At 32.1% G+C, this 21390-nt stretch overlaps 1 protein-coding gene across 5 annotated transcripts; it reads left to right on the forward strand.

Annotated features, from left to right (window-relative positions):
- Positions 1-719: 719 nt before the first annotated feature.
- Positions 720-14894, forward strand: Bma-unc-43 (Uncharacterized protein; the record flags this gene model as incomplete). 5 transcript variants are annotated; one of them, XM_043074118.1, is made up of 17 exons in its annotated part: positions 720-808; positions 1093-1187; positions 1344-1376; positions 1499-1553; positions 1781-1846; positions 1995-2067; positions 2282-2468; positions 2541-2635; positions 2888-3010; positions 3146-3229; positions 4835-4877; positions 8662-8757; positions 10586-10693; positions 13686-13761; positions 14105-14199; positions 14499-14613; positions 14759-14894. In XM_043074118.1, 17 exons carry the CDS (start codon positions 720-722, stop codon positions 14892-14894), a joined length of 1569 nt encoding a protein of 522 aa, XP_042930052.1. The 5 variants fall into 5 exon arrangements, with proteins under 5 accessions (XP_042930052.1, XP_042930051.1, XP_042930053.1 ...); XM_043074117.1 differs by lacking the exon at positions 10586-10693; XM_043074119.1 differs by lacking the exons at positions 720-808; positions 1093-1187; positions 1344-1376; ... (5 more) ...; positions 2888-3010; positions 3146-3229 and having other exon boundaries at positions 4853-4877.
- Between the last annotated feature and the right edge of the window lie 6496 nt (positions 14895-21390).

Consider the following 21390-nt stretch of genomic DNA (forward strand, 5'->3'; position numbering starts at 1 on the left):
TTTTGGAAAGTCATATAAGTCCGTGTCTGATGCATCGTTAGGCATGGTCAGGTAATATCGACACCTGTTGGTTGCAAGTTTTTTTGAGAAAACTGTTAGATAACTGGAGAATAAGTACTCATTATCAGTAGGATCAGATTTTCAAGCGCAACAAAATTTGAAGTTTTTCTTGTCCTAGAAAATAATAAAAAAAAATAAAATGTTTTCAAAGAATGCATATTTTCTCGTGTATTATAAACTACACCTAAAAAATGAGTTTTTATTCCATTCCAGTACGACAATTATTTTGCACTGTAGAACATTGTCATAGAGATATATGGTACCTGAAATGTAAGGAGGAAACTTTTCATAGTTGTTTTCATATTTGTTTATATTAATTGTTTAATAGTGCGTACTTTTTAATGTGCCAAACAGATTGTGCTAAATTGTTTTGCTTCTTATAGCCTAGAGTTTTTGTCAACATTTACATGATGAGAGTATTTGTCGCGTTTTGATACATTTTTCAAACGATTTCATGTTACATTTTTTTCCTACAGATCAAAATGTCCTGATTATCACAGGTAGTTGATCCGTGTCAGAGACAATTTGCTCGCGGAGAAGCTAGTAGAGAATTTTCAGCAAAAAAAGACTATTGTATACTTACGGTTTTTTTTCGCATCGAGTTAGCAGTTCAAAAAATTTCAAACGGTATGCATACTTTCCTTCAGTGTTATTAAATTATGGTAGTTATACCGCAGACGAGTAACGTCATGAACAATACCTCGACAAATTTCAGCGACAATTATGAAGTCAAGGAGGAGCTCGGGAAGTTGGTTTTTTTTTTTTTTTTTAATTCTTTACAAATAGTCACAAAAAGATATCCATATTCATTTATGCATCAAGTTGCAGCCAAATCACCGGGACAATAGACTCTGTAAACTTTTCGCCTGCTTACCTGAATTTGTTTGAACACTGTAACTGATATTCGTAATGTTACGTGTTATCAGCATTCCAGGACATACCGGCACATTATTTTAATTTCATTTCGAAAGCAGGTAGTGCATTACTTTCGTATAGCAACACATGTAACATTACTTTTCTAACTTCTTTTAGAGGTGCGTTTTCGGTAGTGCGAAGATGTGTACAGAAACGAACTGGTATGGAGTTTGCTGCAAAAATCATTAATACGAAGAAACTTTCCGCACGTGGTTTGAATAATTTAATATTACATTCATTTCCTTTACCAAAATTCAACTAGGTTAGAGTTTTTGTCGGCAATCTGGTACTGAAAACTTTTAAAAAGCCATATTCAATAAGACTTATTTCTTCTTAAATTTCTTCAATAAATTTTTTCCTTGTTTCAGATTTTCAAAAACTGGAAAGAGAAGCTCGAATATGTCGCAAACTACAACATCCCAATATCGGCAAGTGATACTCTTCAGTTATTTCAATTGAAATTGTTTTTACAAAATCTTTAAATTTATTTCGATCAAATGACAAGCAAAATAGGTAATTTCAGTGCGATTACACGACAACATACAAGAAGAAGCTTTTCATTATCTTGTTTTCGATTTGTATGTTTTTTACATATTCTTCATCACAAATCTATTTTTTTTTTTTAATACTGACAAAACAGATGACAAATTGGCTTTCCAGTCATTTTGGAAACAAGGTTTTTCAGTGTTGTAAATTGGCTGTTAAGAGGATCTTTCCTGACGGTAATTCTTCGAACTTCCAACTCTCGTACTGCTTTAAATTCTTTTTCTTCAAATTCTTTCTAAATTTTTTTCTTTTTCTTCAGAGTGACCGGCGGTGAACTGTTCGAAGACATAGTTGCTAGAGAGTTTTATAGTGAAGCCGATGCGAGGTAATAGTAGATAGATTGTTTTATTTTTGTCGAGTTTTGACAAAATGAAAATTTTCTCTACTCTCCAAAACTCTTCACTTTCATGTGAACTAATTATAAGAAAAAAAAAAGAAAAAAAACATTTTTAATCTTGCAAAAAATATTTCAGTCACTGTATCCAGCAAATTCTAGAATCAATCGCCTATTGCCACTTGAACAATGTGGTTCACAGAGATCTCAAGGTAATTTTAATAGAGAGAGCCTCAGATTATTGATTTCATTTTTCAGATTATTTGACACCGGTTTCCTTAGGTAAATTTTTATAAACTAAGTGGTGGAAGAAATCTATCGCAAATTATAGGGACTTAAGCTTAGTGAAATGTCTTCAAGACTTCAAGTTTATTATCAAAAATGCATATATTGAACCTTTATATAATTTAGAAACAAAGTTTTCAGCCTGAAAATCTCTTACTTGCAAGCAAAGCAAAAGGTGCAGCAGTGAAATTAGCAGATTTCGGGCTTGCAATTGAAGTACAGGGAGATACGGAAGCATGGTTCGGTTTTGCAGGCACACCCGGTTATTTATCACCAGAAGTGCTCAAAAAGGATCCTTATGGAAAACCGGTTGATATATGGGCATGCGGTATGTTAAACCTTTGATTTTGATGACACTCTTTTAATTGTTATATTATATTATGGTTTATTACCTTTGCAGGAGTTATCCTTTATATTCTTCTTGTTGGTTATCCACCGTTTTGGGACGAAGACCAACATCGCTTATATGCACAAATAAAAGCGGGTGCTTATGATGTAAGCACTTTTTTTTAAACTTTGAGATTGCAAGCTTCTAAAAAAGTTATTAACTGTATGGTAAAATCACTCAGCAGAAACAACTCATTTCTTGTATTTTACCTTCTCGAAATTTACTACAAAAATTTCTATTGTTTTTATCTATGTTCAAGGATGTTTGAGTTGTTACTATGTTTGGTTTAACAGTTTTATGCTCTTATCTTTTTATTTCAATGGTTGTCTTCCTTTTTAATGATTTGATTTTATGTGCAGTATCCAAGCCCTGAATGGGACACGGTTACTCCTGAAGCTAAGAATTTAATCGATAATATGTTAACGGTTAATCCAAAGAAACGAATAACTGCAGAACAAGCTTTAAAAGTTCCGTGGATTTGTGTAAGTTATCGATCTTTCAAAAAAGATGCAGTTTTCCTTGATGAACTGGTTTTGTTTCCTAGAAATATGTTTATGATGATGAGTAACTCTATGGTGATGAATAAATTTTCGACTATCAAGATAATTTTTATTTAGAATCGTGAACGTGTTGCCTCAGTAATACATCGCCAGGATACTGTGGATTGCTTGAAGAAATTCAATGCTAGGCGAAAACTAAAGGTATTTTTTAATTGAAATTTCACTCCGACAAATGAAATCCTTTCTTGCATGTAACTGGATTTTTTTTTTCTTTTTTGGGTTTCTGTAGAAAGTTTGTTTTTACTTGAAGTTCTCGTGGAACTCTTTTTTCTTTGTTCGTTCTCACATTCCTCGTACTACTGTGTCGAGTGATCTGTTTTCCGAAAAGTTTTTTGCGCACACGCTATTACTAGCTCAAAATAGCTGCACACTTTTCACTTTTACTCTCAAATATTTTTTCGTATTTCTCATTTACCTTTTCCTTCTAAATTTTCACATGTTAGAGAACTGATTCATGCATTTATCAGTGGTTCTTGTTATAATGCATATTGTGTACCAAACATTATCAGTAGCCAACCTTTATCTTTAGGGTCTTGATTATTTTTGAGAATCAGACTTTACTATCGGTTCTTGGTTTCAAATCTGAATTATTTTTGGAAAGTATTCAGTTTATCAAAGTTGATAGGTATAATAAATGTTTTGCATAGAAATTTAAATATGTTATTAATATAACATATTAGCCATGAGTCATACCATTTTGTTAACTGCATGTTACTTATTGCAGTCCCTTATTCTAGCTTACTGATATAAGTGACTAATCTTATTTTCAATATTTTCTTGTTTTCACCCCGTTTTTTGTTTTTTGCACAAATAGTAACAGCAAGCATCAAGTAAGTCCAAATTGGATTATAGGCTCCTCTATTTTATGACAGATTTGAGCTCCATATCAGTAGTTTGTCACTTAAAGCCTCAGTTATACGGATGTGTTTATTTATCGAAAAAAGCGCAAGAACTTCCCATATTCACATTGCATTTCTCACACCCAAATTGTTTCTGCGTTTTTAGAACTTGAAATAATGTAAGCCCACTTTATGATGACTTTTTTGCTACTTCCTGAACAGAACGTTCCATTAGCAAGCACATGGAAAGAATGCTTCCTTCGCTTGCATTTAATTCAAATTGTATGTTACTGTTAAATGATAATACAAGTTTATCATATGGTTCATTGGTGTAATTTATTACTTATATTAGTCATAATGTAAACTAATTTGCTGCTTGTTCTCAGTTCAGAATATATGTGACTGAATTTAAGCTTGACTTGCTTTTTTTGGCTTTATCATATGACTACTCTGTCGTATGTGTCCGTTATTCCAACCTTTTGCTTCGGAATTGCTTTTTATCCCTGCTTTTCACTTGGGAAATTGTTCCTTCTATTTGAAATACTTTTAAAGCTTTATTATAAACAGTTTTTTCCATCAATAATTTGCCTATTTCTGATCATTACGTAACTCGATTCCATATTTGCCAATGTTCCATTGCAAATCTTTATGCATTTTCGCATTATCATTGCTTGAATGTAAAGCATAAAGAATAGCTGAAATCAACTGCTGTTTGTTGCAACTTCTTTTATTATAAATTCCAATGACTGATCTACATAAGTTCTATGTGAATGCTACCAATCTTACCGTCTTTAAGTAGTGATCAGTCAACTATTTCTTGGGTATAATCGAATCGCCTTTCTTTATAAAGAATTGGATTACATTGCTAAGTAAGCGTAAGATGACTGAAATAGTGATATAATTTCAGGGTGCAATACTTACAACGATGATTGCTACACGAAATTTATCAAGTAAGTTCATCTACAGTACATTTTAAAATATTGAAATCTTAATATTGTAAATTTAAAAAATGTGCTCATCATTTTTTTTCTTTTTTTTTTGGATTTTAGACGAAGCATTTAAAGAGTCACGTAGATTAGCTAGTCATTAGTCGCACTTCTATATTTTGATAGCTCGTTGTTTGTTATCATAAATTTGAAGTGGAAGTATAGAAATTCTATTTATCCTAAGGCTGCCTATTTTGGAGCAAGAATTAATACTTGCTGTGCATTTACGTAAAAGAGAGGAAAGGAGAGATGGATCGGTGAGAAGATTCATTATTAATTTATTTCACTTGTAACCTGTAGGATTTGAGTTCAGTATGCCAACCATTTCTTTTATCTATTCCTCATTGTAATTATTTTATAACAAGGAGCAAATTTTATAATTCTTACATTCTATAAATGACTGTTGTAAATCGATGAGATGTTAGAATACAGACAGAATTAATGCTAATGGTACAGCTTTCATTATGACCGATCAATCTTAATTCGTTGTCGTATCCTGAATTTGCCATTTTTGATGGCGTATTGCATCAAATTTGAATTTGATGAGAAACAATGGAAGCTATTAAAAGATAAATTATTAACTAGTAATTCGTCTCCATCTTTTTAAATCGAAAAGCAATGTTAGTACCTTTCTACAAGCATTTATTTCCATTGGATTCGAACAAAGCGGGACACTTTCTGATGTTGTTTATAGTATTTCGAGCGATGCTTTATGTCCTCATGCAATAAGGACTTTCAAACATTTGGTCATTTGAAATAAAGTGACAATATGATTGGAAGCTTTCTAGTTTCTGGCTACTACACCTTTTTTTTTTATTTAATCACTTTATCTGGAAAGTCTGGAACTTTGTCTAATTAGTGGTAATTACTGCATTTTTGAACTTCTGTTTATTTTTTAGTTTCCTTTAAAAAATCACATTAATGATTTTGCATCTAAAGACATTGCATATAATGTGTTTATAGGGAATGTCCTTGTTTTGCACTAGTACTTCTTAACTTTTCTTGGGCAGGTTCAATTTTATATTTTGACAATTTGTTGTCAGTCATAGAAAATTAATCAAAGTTTAGTTTCAGCCTCAAAATGAAGTTTTATCCATTTCGGAATATTTTCTCGACAGCTCAAAAATTTTTTTTGATTTTGTTATCTATCTTTTAAGAATATGAATAGACCAGAAATTGAAAATTTAAAAAAAAAATTGTTGTTGGCGTTAAGAGTAAGCAAGCTAAAATGTTTCGGGTCTTTCCAAAATATCATTGTTTCTGGTTTTTTACATCTTACTTTATTTTGAGCAACAAGTAGTATGATTTCATGTACCCAAGTTATAAGTCATAAGCGTAAGTCTAAGAATTATGTTACTAATAAATATTGGTTAATATGCAGATGTCATGTGGTAATGTATATTTGCTGTAACTGTTATTTTTTAATGTGAAATATGTTGCATTTTAAGCAGTCGTTAAAGTGTTAATATGATTAGCGACTAAATCAAGATTATGAGCCCATGGGTTAATACCAATTTATTTCGTTCATTTTTGTCTTTGTTTAAAAAGTATATTCCAGCTTGACTGCTTCTTGTAGTACGCATCGTTTGTTTTCCCTATTTGACAGTCATATACTATGGAATGTAGTCAATAGAATATAACGCTGTGAATGGGATATAGTTTGAATACTAAGGTTGAATTTTCTACTGCTTTGAAATATTAAAAAATCCTGTTTAAATTTCAATGATTAGATTTTGAATTTTAAGTGTGCTGACTAGCGAAACATTTCTTAAGTTATATCTATCTAGCTGGGAGATAAGAAGTGAAATAGAAGTGCTAGTCATTGCTTAAGGACCGATCAACAGTGTTCATGGAATTAGTAAGGATATGCTGTCAATGCTACTCAGTTTTGAATCATATCATACGTAAATAAATCGGGCATTTGCTCGAAATGCCTTTATAATACGCAAAAAAATAAGCGATATTAAAAATATCCATTTCATATGTAGCATGAAATGATAACCATGAATTCTTGGACAAACAATGGTACTCAACCATCAAAACTATTTTGGCCTCGATGGTTTAATAAATCCAGTTTATGTCTATTCTAATATGTTGTGATGCATTTCTAACATTACTTTCTTATACCACTGTATGTCAGATTTTCAAATATGTACTGAAGTTTCATAATCATAATTGTAAGGGACCTCGTTTTATATCTAATTTCTTCTCTCAGAGTTATTCGTCTTTGCGTGTTTTAAAAATCAGGAATTTTAAGAATAACAAAAAGCGGTCGAATTTTGAATTAAATTGATTTGGCATTAGTAATTAGTTTATGTACTTTCAGTGGTTAATGTGAAATGTAAGTTATGAATATATTCAAAGTTATGCTATGAAACAGCTTTTGGAAGCAGAATATATGGAGACAGTTGTCTAGGTCTAATCTTTTTTTTTCATCTTCGGTACTTAAATTTTTGTTTATGACTTTTAATATAACCCTTTTGCAGTGAAGTAAAAAGGTATGCTGGAAAACTCGAATATGAATTTACCTAGGTTTATTATTAGTGTAACTAATATGTTTCTCTGTGCAATGGAATAATAGCACTTTGCAGCAGTTTTGATAAGATCCTTCTAAATTTTGAGAAGGGAGGTGCTGCTCTTCTAACTTGATGACACCACAATATGGGTATTTTCTTTGAGTGAAGCTGTAGCAACAGAAAGAGCAAAAGTCGTATCACTGTTCATTTTGTGCAGCAGTTGGAGCATTTTATTTCGAATTCTTTGAGCTCGTTTCCACCAATGTTTTACATTTTTGTTTTTGTTCTGGAGCATTTAACACAGCTATGGCCTCTTCTGCTCTTTGCTTTCACTTCCATTGCTGTATGCCACTTAGCAGCTAAATATACCAGTATTAGTGGCAGTACAGTTACGGCAGCATTAACAACAGCCCATACACTCAGCAGTTCTACCATCAACAGCGGTAAATTAGGTAAAGAGCTTATCGGAGAACAATACTGTGCTCCAGGAAAATTGCCACGTTTTGAATTCATTCACCCACCGGTTACCGTCATTAATAATAATACATCATTTGGTGAGTATCACAAATTATTGTATCTTTTTATATCGGATATAAGTATATTCGATCAAAATCGTAGAGTATGAAATACCCTTCGCTTCACTGATTAGAAAGCATTATAGTTCTGATTATGAAAGTAATGTCTTCGTTTTAATATGACATGAAATTCTTTAGTAGTTTTGTTTGCAAAGCTGTCTTTCTTTTGAGATAGATGGAGCGCTTTGTTTTTGATTGAATGTACATGCAGACTCGTTCCCGCACTTCTGTAAATTAAGCTCTATTGCAAGTTTTCTTAACATACAATTAATGTAATGAAAGGATGGAGACTCTGTGCAAAAACGATATGGTTTTTAATTGACTATAGTTCATTGCTATTATTCTTAAACAGTTTACCTTTCCATTTTTCTAATTTCTAGTGCTCGTCGGTTGTTTCTTTCAGTTTGTAAATAAATTGCATAAAAAACATCAGTGTAACCTGTCAACCAGTCAATTTTTGAGAATATCACAACACTGATGAGATTCGAGATTAAGATAATAAGATGTAGATTAATGAAAAATGTTATAATTTTAGTTCAGTGTTATGCAGTTTGTTCTATTTTACATTCCCAAAATGATCTCAAGCTTAGTGCTTCATATCAACTCAGAAAATTGGAGTTTTTTTTCTGGAATTTCTAATTATATGTCCAATTTAAGGTCGTAATTTACTCAATAAAAAGGAAGCACCACCGAGTACCATAAAAGAATCATCGGAATCATCACAAACAATTGACGATCAGGATTCTGACAAAGGTATTGTACCTTTAAATCCGTATTTTTCAAACTTGTACATAGTTTTCAGAAGAAAAAAATGTCACTTTTTTTTTTCACTGTTTATCTAAGCTTCTTCCCAAAAATCATAATAGTGCGTGAAGAATTTAGTGTTGAGATTGTGAAAAAGTCGTGAAACTGCTGCATTTTTGCACCTCTTGTTCAAGGCGTTTAAGATTAACTACATTCTGTAATAAACGATGCTTCTTATCAGTGGCATCTGCTAAGAAATTGTCATTAGCTGGTTTTCTGCGTTTATGACTTGTCTTGCCAGGATCATATTGTTAACTCGCCGACGATAAATAAATTTTTCAAATCTGTAACTAAAAGGATCAGTGACTTTCTCTCAAAAAAATCATCGAGTTCGGTCTTCCTTATTCTTTGTAAATAAGGTGGGTAACATTAGGAGGAAAGTAACCAGTGACTATATTTGAGTACCGTCATATAATGCATGTGTTTGTTAGACTGCTAATAATTTTCTGATAACTTTTTTTGTGATTATTCCTTTATGACAACACTAAAACTAAACGGCGTAGAGATGTAAGGTACCGGAACGTAGAATTGCGTGTTTCTTTTTTATTTCTGGTTGAGGTTCTTCAACTGGTTTTAATAATATGTTACGGTTCTTCCATAGATCGGTATGACTAAGTTTAGGACTTCAGGTAGTCTTACCTTATTCTGGATCCTTCCCTGATTTAAGTCTTAGCATATGTGTACGACATTTCAGGGTAATAACAATTTTGGGCGATAATGGATTCCATTTTATTAATAATAGATTTCTCACAAGCTGATTATACATCCTTTGCTCAAACGCTTATTTCATCACTTAATATTGCAGTCTTAGTTCGCTTGAGAAAGCTATCAATAAGTTAAGCAGCAGTTACACTGGCTTTTTCAGTTCATCTTCTGAAATCAGCTAATGGAACACTTAACTACTGAATAAGAATACTTTCGGCCTAGAATTCGATTTAAATTAGCATCTGTCCCACCAACCATTAAAAAATGGGCCATTAGGGAGCTCCGACGAACTTCATTTGATTATTTCCACTGCTCAGTTGCACTTCCAACATGAACACACAGTACTTGTTGATCCCTAGGAAGACCGAGTATTTTGGTAAGTGACATCTGCTGAATATCAGTCATGGAAACAAAGTCGTTGATACTTTGAAATTGCCTTGTGCATATTTCTGCATGAACACGTAATTAAGGGTATTTAAAAGATAAATTTAGCTTGTAAATATATGGCTTGCAAGTTTACAGCTGTACATTTAAGTGGAGCATTTTATTTTATTTTTACAAAAATTCTTGTAAAAGTTCCTTATCTTACCAGTTTATGCGAACTTTTTTCGTCCCATTTTTAGTGCTCTGCTGTATTATTTCGGCAAGGGATGAGTTCATCAAGTATTAACTTAATATTTAAAAAAATTTACACCTCACTTTTCAGCAATTTTCTTCTCCCTTTCTTCACTTCCTTTTCCATTCTTCGCCCCGCCACTTCATATCAATGAAGATTCATTTACCATTTTCAGCTTTTAGAAGTTTTCTACATCTTTAGATGGTCACATTCTCGTTGTTAGGAGCTTTATTTTTACTTTGAGAAATAGTCTTCATTTCCTCTAAACAATTTTCTGTATTTTACAAGAAACCAGCAGATTAGCTGCAACTGCGATGCTGCTTTTATTAAATTAAAAAAAAAAAGGTCCAATTTCACACAGTTGAAAATGTCATAATTTAAGTATTTAGTTATGATTGAAAACTTTTTGAAAGAAAAAGCACCTGTTTCACGTACTTATTTGTTTGTCTGCCACAGCGGGAAAGACGCTGAGCCACGAGAATACGGTTGTACGAGTGGATACGACCCTTAAACAGCAGCGAAAGGCGGCTGGAATAAGCAGCAATATGGGCAGCCCATTTCCAGGTTCGCCCCTATAAATATAATTTATTTGTTAGCCAGTTAGGAGCTTGTTGGTTGCATGATTATAATGACGGACTTATTTGCATGTTTTCTCTTCGTTATCAAATATTTAGATGCTTCCTATCGGAACTTATCACCACAAAATACAATTCTTAGAATATTTGTGATAGGTTTTGTCTTATGTTTCGAAATCTGCTTAAGGCCATCATTTGCAATCATTAATAGCGCAGTGTGTTATGATTCACTTTCAGCTGCGACTCCTTGAATGCATGAACTGGTTTTCTGAAAATAAGTTTTGGTTTAGTCTTCCTACAAATTAATGAATATGATGGGAAAAAGCAACATAAAATGAATGGCGCTGCTTTTCAATAAAATATGAGCTTCTCTCACTGCGAATATATATTGTTGAAGCACAAAGCGAACAGAGTATTGAATGATGTCTTTGAGTTCCATAATGGAATTAAGAAGAGAAGTCTACAGTTGAGCCAAGCTGATTACTCTTCCTTTCAACTGTTGGAATGGTCAGAGAGTTTTGGAATCTTACTACTTTTTTCACAGTAATATCGTTATGTTTATTTTTTCAGGAATTCATTTCTTCATCAATCTTTAAGAATCATGTTTTCGTGCTTCTGAGTTAATTCTTTTCCATTCTTGTTTCATGTCACCATTTACTTCTATTTCATCTATTTCATTGCTGTTGTAGTTCACATACTGATATATAATAAATTTGTCTATCTGGAGGTCAGTGATCGTTTTCCTTTATGGTTTCCGCATCTTTGTTTTCATCATCCAATTAGTTGTATTGTTGGCCACTCGGAAGTTTCAGTATTTCTGAACAGAATTTACCATCTCACAGAGCAACAGCTTCACTTATGCTTGTAGTATTGGCAGTCTGTTGGAGCGCCTATTCCTTTTTAGCTGGATTTTCACTCTCTCCTCCCTGGTTTTACTTTCTCCCATAATTTAACAGCAGCGAGAAAATGCCTGGCAGCACATTAACATTAGCGATACAGCTAGATCCTCGAGGTGCGTAATTTACATTGATTTCTGTTTATTTCTCCGGTTACCACTATTACGAAGCTGAATGCTATTATTTATTTACACATTTGTTTTACTTCATAAGTTTACGGTAAAATTTGAAACATTTTTTATAGATTAGCGTCACTCTTGCAAACTTTATGATGAATAAAGCAGTTAAAATCTTTTTTCGAGTTTTTACGAGTAGTCGTAACCATATGAAATAGTTTCCAATTTTCAAATTGATCACAACTTACATTTCCATCTCTTTCATTAACGTAATTTTTTTTGTTCGAAACTTCTGTTCTTCATCTCCACTTCATTTTCTTCTATTTTCAGTTTTGTATTATCAGAAATCTTCATCCTTGTATAATAAAAGTTCTGGCAAGATACCTGAGAACACAAGCTTTGCGTTCATTTATTAAAGTAATAAATTCTAGTAACAAAGTCCACTATAATGATTTTTTTTACAGGCACTTTTGAAAGATTTTGATGTAGCAAGCATTTGTTATTGTTACATTTGTTCCTGATTCGCATGTGCTTTTTTAAAAAAAAATTGCATGTTTTTGCATGTGCTTTTTTAAATATAAAAGAACTAATAGCCTATGGATGAAATTAAATTAGCTACAGTGTCCTAAAAATATGTGACCCTTAATTTGTTATAGTTTTTCCTACTGTAAGATGTAGAAATTCTCTGGTATTTCGTGAGTCTTTTTCAAACAACTTCATTGCAATGTATAATCATTACATTGAGGTAGCTAACAACTGGATAATCCTCATAACCTTGTTATGCATAAAGAAGACTCAAGAAGATTTTTAAAAATTTTTGTTTATATGCGATCTTTACGAAGGATTAGTTCATAAATTAATTTTATTAGAAAGCAATTTTGCATTCTATTCCATAAATTAATGATTTGATACCATAGATAACTAAAAGTGTTGAAAATTGCTATCTTGATTTGCCCTTATATGATTGTTTGGCAGGATTTTTTGCGATAGTTTCGAATCGCCTATTTTTCGGACACTGTGAAATATTATTTCTTTGATTTAAAATTTAAAAAAATGTTCTAATGCACGCCATATTATTAAATGAACAAGATGGCTTTTTCATTTCTGCAGCTAGCGCATATAATTTTTTGTTGTGGAAAAGTCAATTTATCAAAAAGATCAGTTAATTAAAATTACTTAAAACTGAATAAATTACTAATAAAACGAATAAATAGTTAATAAGAAGATCAAATGAGTGGGTGATCCTGGTAATGAGTAAGCAAACATAACGCGGTATTGTGTTGAAAATCCTTGTTCATGCTTAGCCTTGTTAGAGAATAATTATTGGATTTAGAGAGAGAATAATTATTGGAGTTATGGACTGAATGGATAAGTAATATTTAACTTTAGATTAATATTAAAAACAGTGATAAAATGCATGATATTGTTAGCAGCAGATGCAAATCATACTCATTTGATTGCCGAGTATTAATTTCAATTTAAGAATGACAACATCGATCAGAAATTCTTTTCTTAAATGGAATTTTAGTGTTGTTTGTATTAGTTAATGTTGATCATAAAAGTCGTTTACAAAAAAGTTCAATTCTAGTTAAAATTTATTTAGTGATGACAGAAATATTAAAACGTCCTTTCCTTGGCTTTTTTTATTGAATACTAGTGAAAAGTAAAGCAGTATGCTTTCATATATTTGAGTTTTATCGATATATTTCATATCATCCCTGAATTTCTTTGGTTTTTAGTATATATTTGCATTAAATTTTCTGTTTGAGTAGAAAGTGTAGTTTGTTTATCGCGTTTTATGATTTTACCCTCTTTTCAAATCATCAACATTCCTTCATTAGGCACAAACACACGTTGTATCATTTTGATTTTGCATTAATTTTTCTTAAAATTTCTTGGAATTCTTCTATTCATAAATCTTCGCTTTATTTTAAATGCGTTTAAAGTAAATTTCTTTTCGTTCTTACAGTTCAGAAACAGGAGATTGTTCGTGTAACACAGCAACTATTGGACGCTATTTCATGTAAAGATTACGAGTCCTACTCGTGAGTTCCATAGTTATTTTACAATTTTTCATTTGAGTTCATTGAATGTACGCTTACATTCAGTTGAATTTTTATTGTTATCCAATTCTCCAGATGGCAGAAAATTTTTCATACCATAATTTTCAGCTATTAGAGTAGAGAATGTCTTTCACTTGTTATTTTTCAGTATATATGAGTTACGATCGTGCTTAAACTGGATTAAAAAAAAACTGTTATGTTAAATTTAAGATGGTTAACATTCTCATCAGCAAATTAAATGTTGTTTGCAACATTCTCGTACTTCACAGTTGATATCTATGACGAATAATTTTATTTCATTAAAAGCAATTGTTAAAAATTTCAGAAGACTCTGTGACCCATCGATGACATGTTTTGAGCCAGAAGCACTTGGTAATCTAATTGAAGGAATGGATTTCCACAAATTTTATTTTGATAATAGTAAGTCATCTTTTAAATCATAATGTTGACTTTGAGGAACAGCTGTTGAAGGAACACTTTGTCTTTAGCAGGCAGTTTTATTTTTCTGGCTTTGAATTCAGTGAATTTAAGTTTCCTATTAAATTCAGTGCTCAATTCTCATAACTTTTCACATCCTCACATTTCTCACAGCATTTTTTTGAAAATTATGCTGAAAGGAAAGGATGATATTATTGGGTATTGTTTTAAAATTCTAAGCTTACTTGATTGGCTGTTCTATCAGTTCTGAAATTTATGTTTTTTGATTGAAAGTAATTTAGATAGCGGAACACGCGGGCCAAAAATCCACACGACATTGCTCAATCCGAATGTGCACCTAATGGGTGATGAAGGCGCATGTATCGCTTACATTCGTTTAACGCAGTTCATTGATAAGTAAGCTCATATCTCTACAAGTAGTAATTTTCATAAACGAAATTTCAACCTTTTGTTTACATTTCTTACATGGTTCACTGCTTGCTTATTTTTTGATAAACTAATCTAAGCATTGGAATGGATAGAGTTAGTGTTGCACTTTCAGGAATGGTGATGCCCGATCAAGGCAGGCACAAGAAACACGCGTGTGGCATAAACGTAATGGACGAGGTTGGGTATGCGTTCATGTTCATCGGACCGGTGCACCATCTTCCGTAACTACGGCTGACTGTCATTTCTAGCTTACATCTTGTTAAAAAATTTTCTTTTGGTTCTAAAAAAATGCTTAGGCATGTTGAACTGTGGAAGCTTATCTGGAAATCTTGTCCAACTGAAGCAATAATATAAATCGGCTTTTAAGAACTCTGGGAATCGATAATATTGTAAAAATCAATTAAATCTTATTAGGATCGATAAAACAGATTTCAAAGCGAAACGAGGAGACCTACGGTCATTTTTGTGCTTTTTTATTAATTCCAGGTTTTAGTTTATTGTATTTTTAGTTGCTTCGCACAGTGGTATAATTGTAGTTAATGCGCATAGTTATTGTACACTAAGTCCATGCGCACTTTCCTGCTGTGCAATACCATGAATTATTAACAGAGCTTTGAACTACTGACTGATTATCACTAATCGATCACTTCGTTTAATTTGTTGTTTAAAATTAAAAACATGCAAATTTTTAGCAGCAAAATATTTGGGCATTTCCAGTGTTAATACAAATGACGACATTTGTTTCTTGTTCTCTGGAATTTACCCAAAAGTTTTGCTTTGTAAAGAGTTTATATATATATTTTCATTTATGCGAGATCAGATTCGGTCGATTGGAATTCTATTAGTGCATGTATGCTCACTGCCCTACAAAAACGCTGAAAGTATTATTTTTGAGTTAGATTTTTATTGTATTTCGTTTTTTTCACTTTTTCTTTAATTATATCTTCAATTCATATTTCCAATCAGAATTGTTGCAGTATACGTATACAGTACCATTCCGAAACTGATAGTATTTTTTCCCACTTTCGCTGTGTTAGTCCACTTTCTGGTTTTTTTTTTTTTAATTAGTTTTTTTTTTTTTCGTTTACTTTAGCTTAAAAGTATCAAGTGAAAGACCGGTGTTTTCTGCTGAAGATATCGGGTGGTATTGATTCACATGTTTAAACTCATCCAATTCAACGATGTATAAGCAAATTTATTTAATGTTGTTGAAATCTTCTCCAATAAGAAAATTTTTTTTCTGTGCCTCTTGCTCTGTTTGCTTTCAGAATAAGCTGTTTCTCCAAATAATTTTCTAAAGCCGTAAAGTGCCTAAAATGTACTGCACTGTCCTACCTAGTAAATTTTATTGTATACTGTTAACAACCTTCGCTAATTAATCCGTTGCTTACATTTAGGATTTTCATCTGCAGAGTTATTAAGTTTAAAAATTTTTAGTATGATATTGATATCTATCTTACTCATGTTTCTATCATATAGTTTGGCACATGGTAACGGCTTAGAAATTTTCCTTTAGAGTTCGCTTATAAATTTGTATACACCGGTGGATATATTTATGCTTAGTAATGAATGCATAGACTTGATGGTGTTTTTTTTTAATGCGACATTCCTTTATTTTTTATACTTTCGATTTTTAAAGTTTGAGGTTTCAAATTCTCTAGATTTAAACAACCTATGCGGAAAAAGATACCTTACCTTACTGCATAGTTCGCTTTTTTGCCATTTTCTGTCCAGTTTTATTCGTTTTTCTTTACCTTTCCTCATCATTATTTGTGACATATATATATATATTTTATTTGCCCTTTGATCATCACATTATTTGGCAACTTTCTGCTTAAATTAACGGGATATTCATTATAGTCACTTCATGCCATGATAGGTGCAATCATTTTTAATACGTTTATTCATGTTCTGGCCATTGTGATGATGAAAGAAAAACACTGCTGTATTTTTATTACACTGCATTCTTTCGAATAAATTTATCTCTCCTTAAGTTGTTATTTTTCAGTAGTTCCGAAGATTAGCTCATTACCGCTCTTTTTGTAATAAAGTTTCATTTATCAACCGTGGAAACTTATTTTCTCGCAAAACAAACAAAGCGTCAGCAATACATGTTCAAAGTTATTGGGATGGAAAATCACAGATGCGGACTATCATGATTCGATTGAAGTCCGGTTCACTGTTTCTGATTTGTGAATAAGATGTACATAGAATGGTCATATTTGTTATGGATAATTACAATGAATTGTAGTAGAAATTTGCATTATAACTTAGAGAAGAAAAGAGATATAAGCAGTTATGTACGTGTGTACTTCCCATTTAAAGTGAGACACCTGAGTGAAATCTTATGGATTAGTCCATCAGTCTCCTCTCATATGCATACTACGTTCATTTTTAAAATAACTCTTTAGTGCTATAATGGCAAACAAACTAAGACGGGAAGTTATTTCTTCAAAAAACCATAGAAGAATGAATGAAGATATTATTAAAAGTAGGAGGAGAAATGTGTTATTCGTAGGGAAGGAAGATAAGTGTCTATGCATCTATGAGCAGGAATTCATCTCTGTAGCAATTATAAAATTATTCAAAGTAATACCTCTTCACGATATTGACGTGAAAACCACGGTGGCAGTGGAGCATACTGACTATCGATGTTTTGTTTTTTTCTCTTTCGACAAATGCGATTTCAGTGCTGTTATGATCGGCAGTGAGATGTTATTATTGCGTATTGCCTGGTGTTTCAGTTTGGAATTTTGAACCCTTATTGTTCTTTAATCATTCATCATTAACTTCGTCATTTTTTCAAAGCTTTTAATATTGAAGTAATTACTCCTTTCATGCATTACTGATGAATGTTTTATGCTGAAATTCCCTATTTCTGCATTTATTCGCCACTTTTGGTTTATCATTTGACGTTTTTTCATAGCCGTGCATTACAGCTACAATATGATTGTGTCGATATTTGTATTCTTTCTTCTTTTAGTCGATTTACTGATTAGAAATCTATCACGCCTAACCATTGATCTTCCCGTTATGATTTCGTGCAATTTCAAATCACCCATATTTTCACTGAAAAAAAATACAGAATAGATGGTTAATTTTACTCTCATCTTTAACGATTTTTAGATACATTTAGTTTTCTTTAGTATTCTAGAGAAGTATATCATTATAATCATATCTTTACAAGTTCAGTCTTTTTAACCGTTGATGAGATATTCTCTCTCGGATTGTTAGACTAGCCAGAAAATTGGAGATTTTTCAAAAGTGACAAGGAATTGTAGTCTTCCTACAATGTCTCCATGCCAGAAGCAAATTTAACTATTTTCATTTGCGATTTCTCATTGTCATTTTGTCAGTGTTTAATCTCCAAATCTCGAGCATATCTCTGTACTCTTTTAAAAATAGGTCACGCTGAACAGTTTGTCTACTTTAACATCGATAATCCGTGTTAACATTTGTTAATACTTTTTTCATCTTTCATTATCAATAAACGTCCTATCAATTATTTTGCAGCTGAATATTAAAATGTTTTGTTATTCTAAGGCATAAGCTGTCACCACTTCTTAACTAAAATCCATATAGTTCATTTATTTCTAGGATTGACCATTTAACGGTATCCATGACCTTTTCATCAGATGGTATGGCATGCTTTTCAATCTGATATATTTCATATTTCGAGTCTTCTAATCCATTTAGTGTTTTCTTTGCACGTTTTAGGTGATTTTTCCCAAGTGTTCATTTTTCCCAAGTATGTTTTATGTCAGAATATGCTGTGTTTATTACATAAGCAGTATTTTGAATTTTCTATGCTCGTTTCTTGTTTGTTTCAAGACATTCCATCCTGTCTGTATTGAATCACAACTTAGTTTCCATTGCAGTTATCTATTTGCGGTCTCCATGATTTCATCTACTGTTTTTCTTCCCTATGATATTTCGCTTCCACTCTTTTTCTTATTTCATTGATTTCAATATTCGTTTTTCAAATGATTTGATCAAACATAGAGTTCTCCTCTTTTTTTTTTGCCATTGCTGTGTGTTTCCTTTTATTTGTTTATTTGACAGTGCAATTCTGCCTGTAACCGTGGTATTCCGTCGTGATCAGAGAAATACTGTTTATTATAATGAAGTCGCTTCGTATCGGATAATCCTCATTCTTTTGTATCCAATAGTTCCCATAACCTTCAACTTTTTTTTTGTGCTGATATGAGTGAGCCGTAGTAATCTTTTGATAACAATTTTCAATGCCTCCTTAATTCGAATTCATGTCCATTATACTCTCTTCTAATTTCTGGTCGTTATTGTTACACATATCCCAATATGATTTTCGACACTATCTTTACATTATTCTTTGCTTTTCGTGATCAGTTTTTGATTCAATTATCGTGCTATTTTACATTTCGTTTGTGCTCACTTTTTTTCCTCACTTTCTCCCTTCACTTATTGTCCTCGCTTCTATTTCATCACAGTTTTTTTGTTACTCATCCTCAATATGTTCCTTCTTACCTTTCCCATCTATCTCCCACTTTAAAATGGGAGAATACTGTCCATCTTTGATCAACAAATTGTTAGTCATTTATGCCCAGTTCAGGGCTGACAATTATTTTCACTTTCTTTTCTTTCTTTCTCTGGATTTTATGAGTTACTTGTTTACGTTTTCCTTCAAGTACTGTTCAGTTTTGCACACTAATGAATTAGTGAAGTTATTACAAGCCTATTGAAGCAACCTTCTTTAGCAGAGAATCAGCTCGGAGAAAAGCACACATCCATTAAGTGATTTTTATTAGCTCTACCAGAGTGTAGCAGGAAGTAATCCAGTTCAAGTAAAAATATTCAGGAAGACCAACCTGCTGCAGTTTTACAGCAAAAGCTTAATGTTAATTAGCATTCAACAGTTAAATCTTTTTTTTAGTGAGATGGGAGGAACAAAGTTTTTCAGGATTGTAAAAAGGATAAGATCAGGTTGCCAAACGACAAATTGCTCAACGACCCATCCCTCCCTACAGCTTTTAGGAATAAGTTTCACCTATTATTAATTTAAAAGATGAATGATGATTCATATATAGCCTCAAGCAGATATTTGTTCCCATATTTGATTTCCAATAACAAACTGCATCCTTCATAGGAATGATAGAACCAGGGACCGAAACTAAGTTTTGATCTCTTGAGATCTAAATACCGTGACGAATTGTTGTGGAAGGAATGTGCGTCGGAGCTATTTATGTTAACAGCGTGTGTGGTAAAGGATTGCGAGAATCTTGGTGGTTCTGCTTAGATTCCCTTATTTCTTTTCGGATTTCATCAAAAATCTACAATCACATTCTAAAACATAGTATTCCGCAGATGACTGGAACTTTTTTGAACAGAAACGGTCAGGTAAAAGCTGTTAAATGCAGTGCTACTTCCCTGATTAACTCTATCTCTGGTCGATGTTGTCGAGCATTTGTCGTCCATAACTGTATTTTCGTTTTCTTTCAGGAAAAAATTTTTTTTAAGAAAAGCATCATTTTCGTTTTTTCCAAATGAAGGGAGCTTCCTGAATTGTCTTTTAAATTATCCGTAAGTTCTTGCAAAGGAACCTAATAAACAGATAAGCTCATTTATCTGTTTTAGCGATGGCAAACTCATTTGCCATCGCTAATTTCAGCATTTTTGGATTTGAAATCGGAGCACATAATGTTTGTTACTTGTTCTGTGTTTAATAAAAACCATCATATTAGAAAGTTTTTATTTAATAGTTCGGTTATAGAAGTTCTGTTTGCTAGCTACACTATGGTTTTTTATATTTTACAAAAAGGGAATGCTGACAGATTTACTCAAAGATTGCAAATAATTTCCTACTACTTATATGAAACTTATTAGCTTTATGTTTTGAATAACTTTGTGTTTTAAAACACTATCGTGATTTCGATAACCCTGCAGAGCAACTTAATTTTACTCATGACTTATTGATTATCCTTTCTAAAATTCTTTCTGTGATTAAGTAATAAATAATTCAGATGTGATGAAAGATTCAGATATCTGGCATGATGTGAGATGTGGAGCTTTATGAGACTCTAATTTTTACTTAATTCATAATTCATAAATATCATCAACTTAATTGCTGACATAAAATAGATGCAGCTTACACCTAAAACTTCTTATAAAAATTTATAACGCAAATTTTAAGGGCCCCATCACTTTATTATAAAGTTTTTATAGAAGTTAAAATCTATGTGTTCATTGTTAATTCAATTGATATTTGCATTACATTTCAACGGTACAAAAGCATAGGTATGCATTATTAATTACTGTGTGATGTTATGTGAAACATTCTACTTCATAAGCCACAATTTGTAAATCAACTAGTGTTCCAAAACAATAAAACCATTTTGATGTACAATTGAAAATTATTATGTGAAATGCATATTTCCTTATTCTTATTCGAACAGACTGAAGAAATATAAATCGTCCGGTGTAAGTTATTGGATGTAAGCAACCATATTTTTACATCAGCGAATCGATATGCAAATTTTCGAACACATATAGAATCGGTACTTTAAGTGAGAAAGTAGATGAGTAAGTTTCTGAAAATTTTGAATTTTTTGTCGAATTCACTTTATCTATTCCACCCACAAATGTCTTGTGTTTTGTGAACAGATCGATAGAAGATAGTGGCAGTGATGATTGGTACTGTATGAAGTGGGACAGGTCGGTTGTTCCAATGACAATGATGCGTGTGGTGCTACATTTTCATTCGTATCGATT

The sequence above is a fragment of the Brugia malayi genome (genome assembly GCF_000002995.4).
Source record: "Brugia malayi strain FR3 genome assembly, contig: Bm_v4_ChrX_scaffold_001, whole genome shotgun sequence".
Taxonomy (NCBI): domain Eukaryota; kingdom Metazoa; phylum Nematoda; class Chromadorea; order Rhabditida; family Onchocercidae; genus Brugia; species Brugia malayi.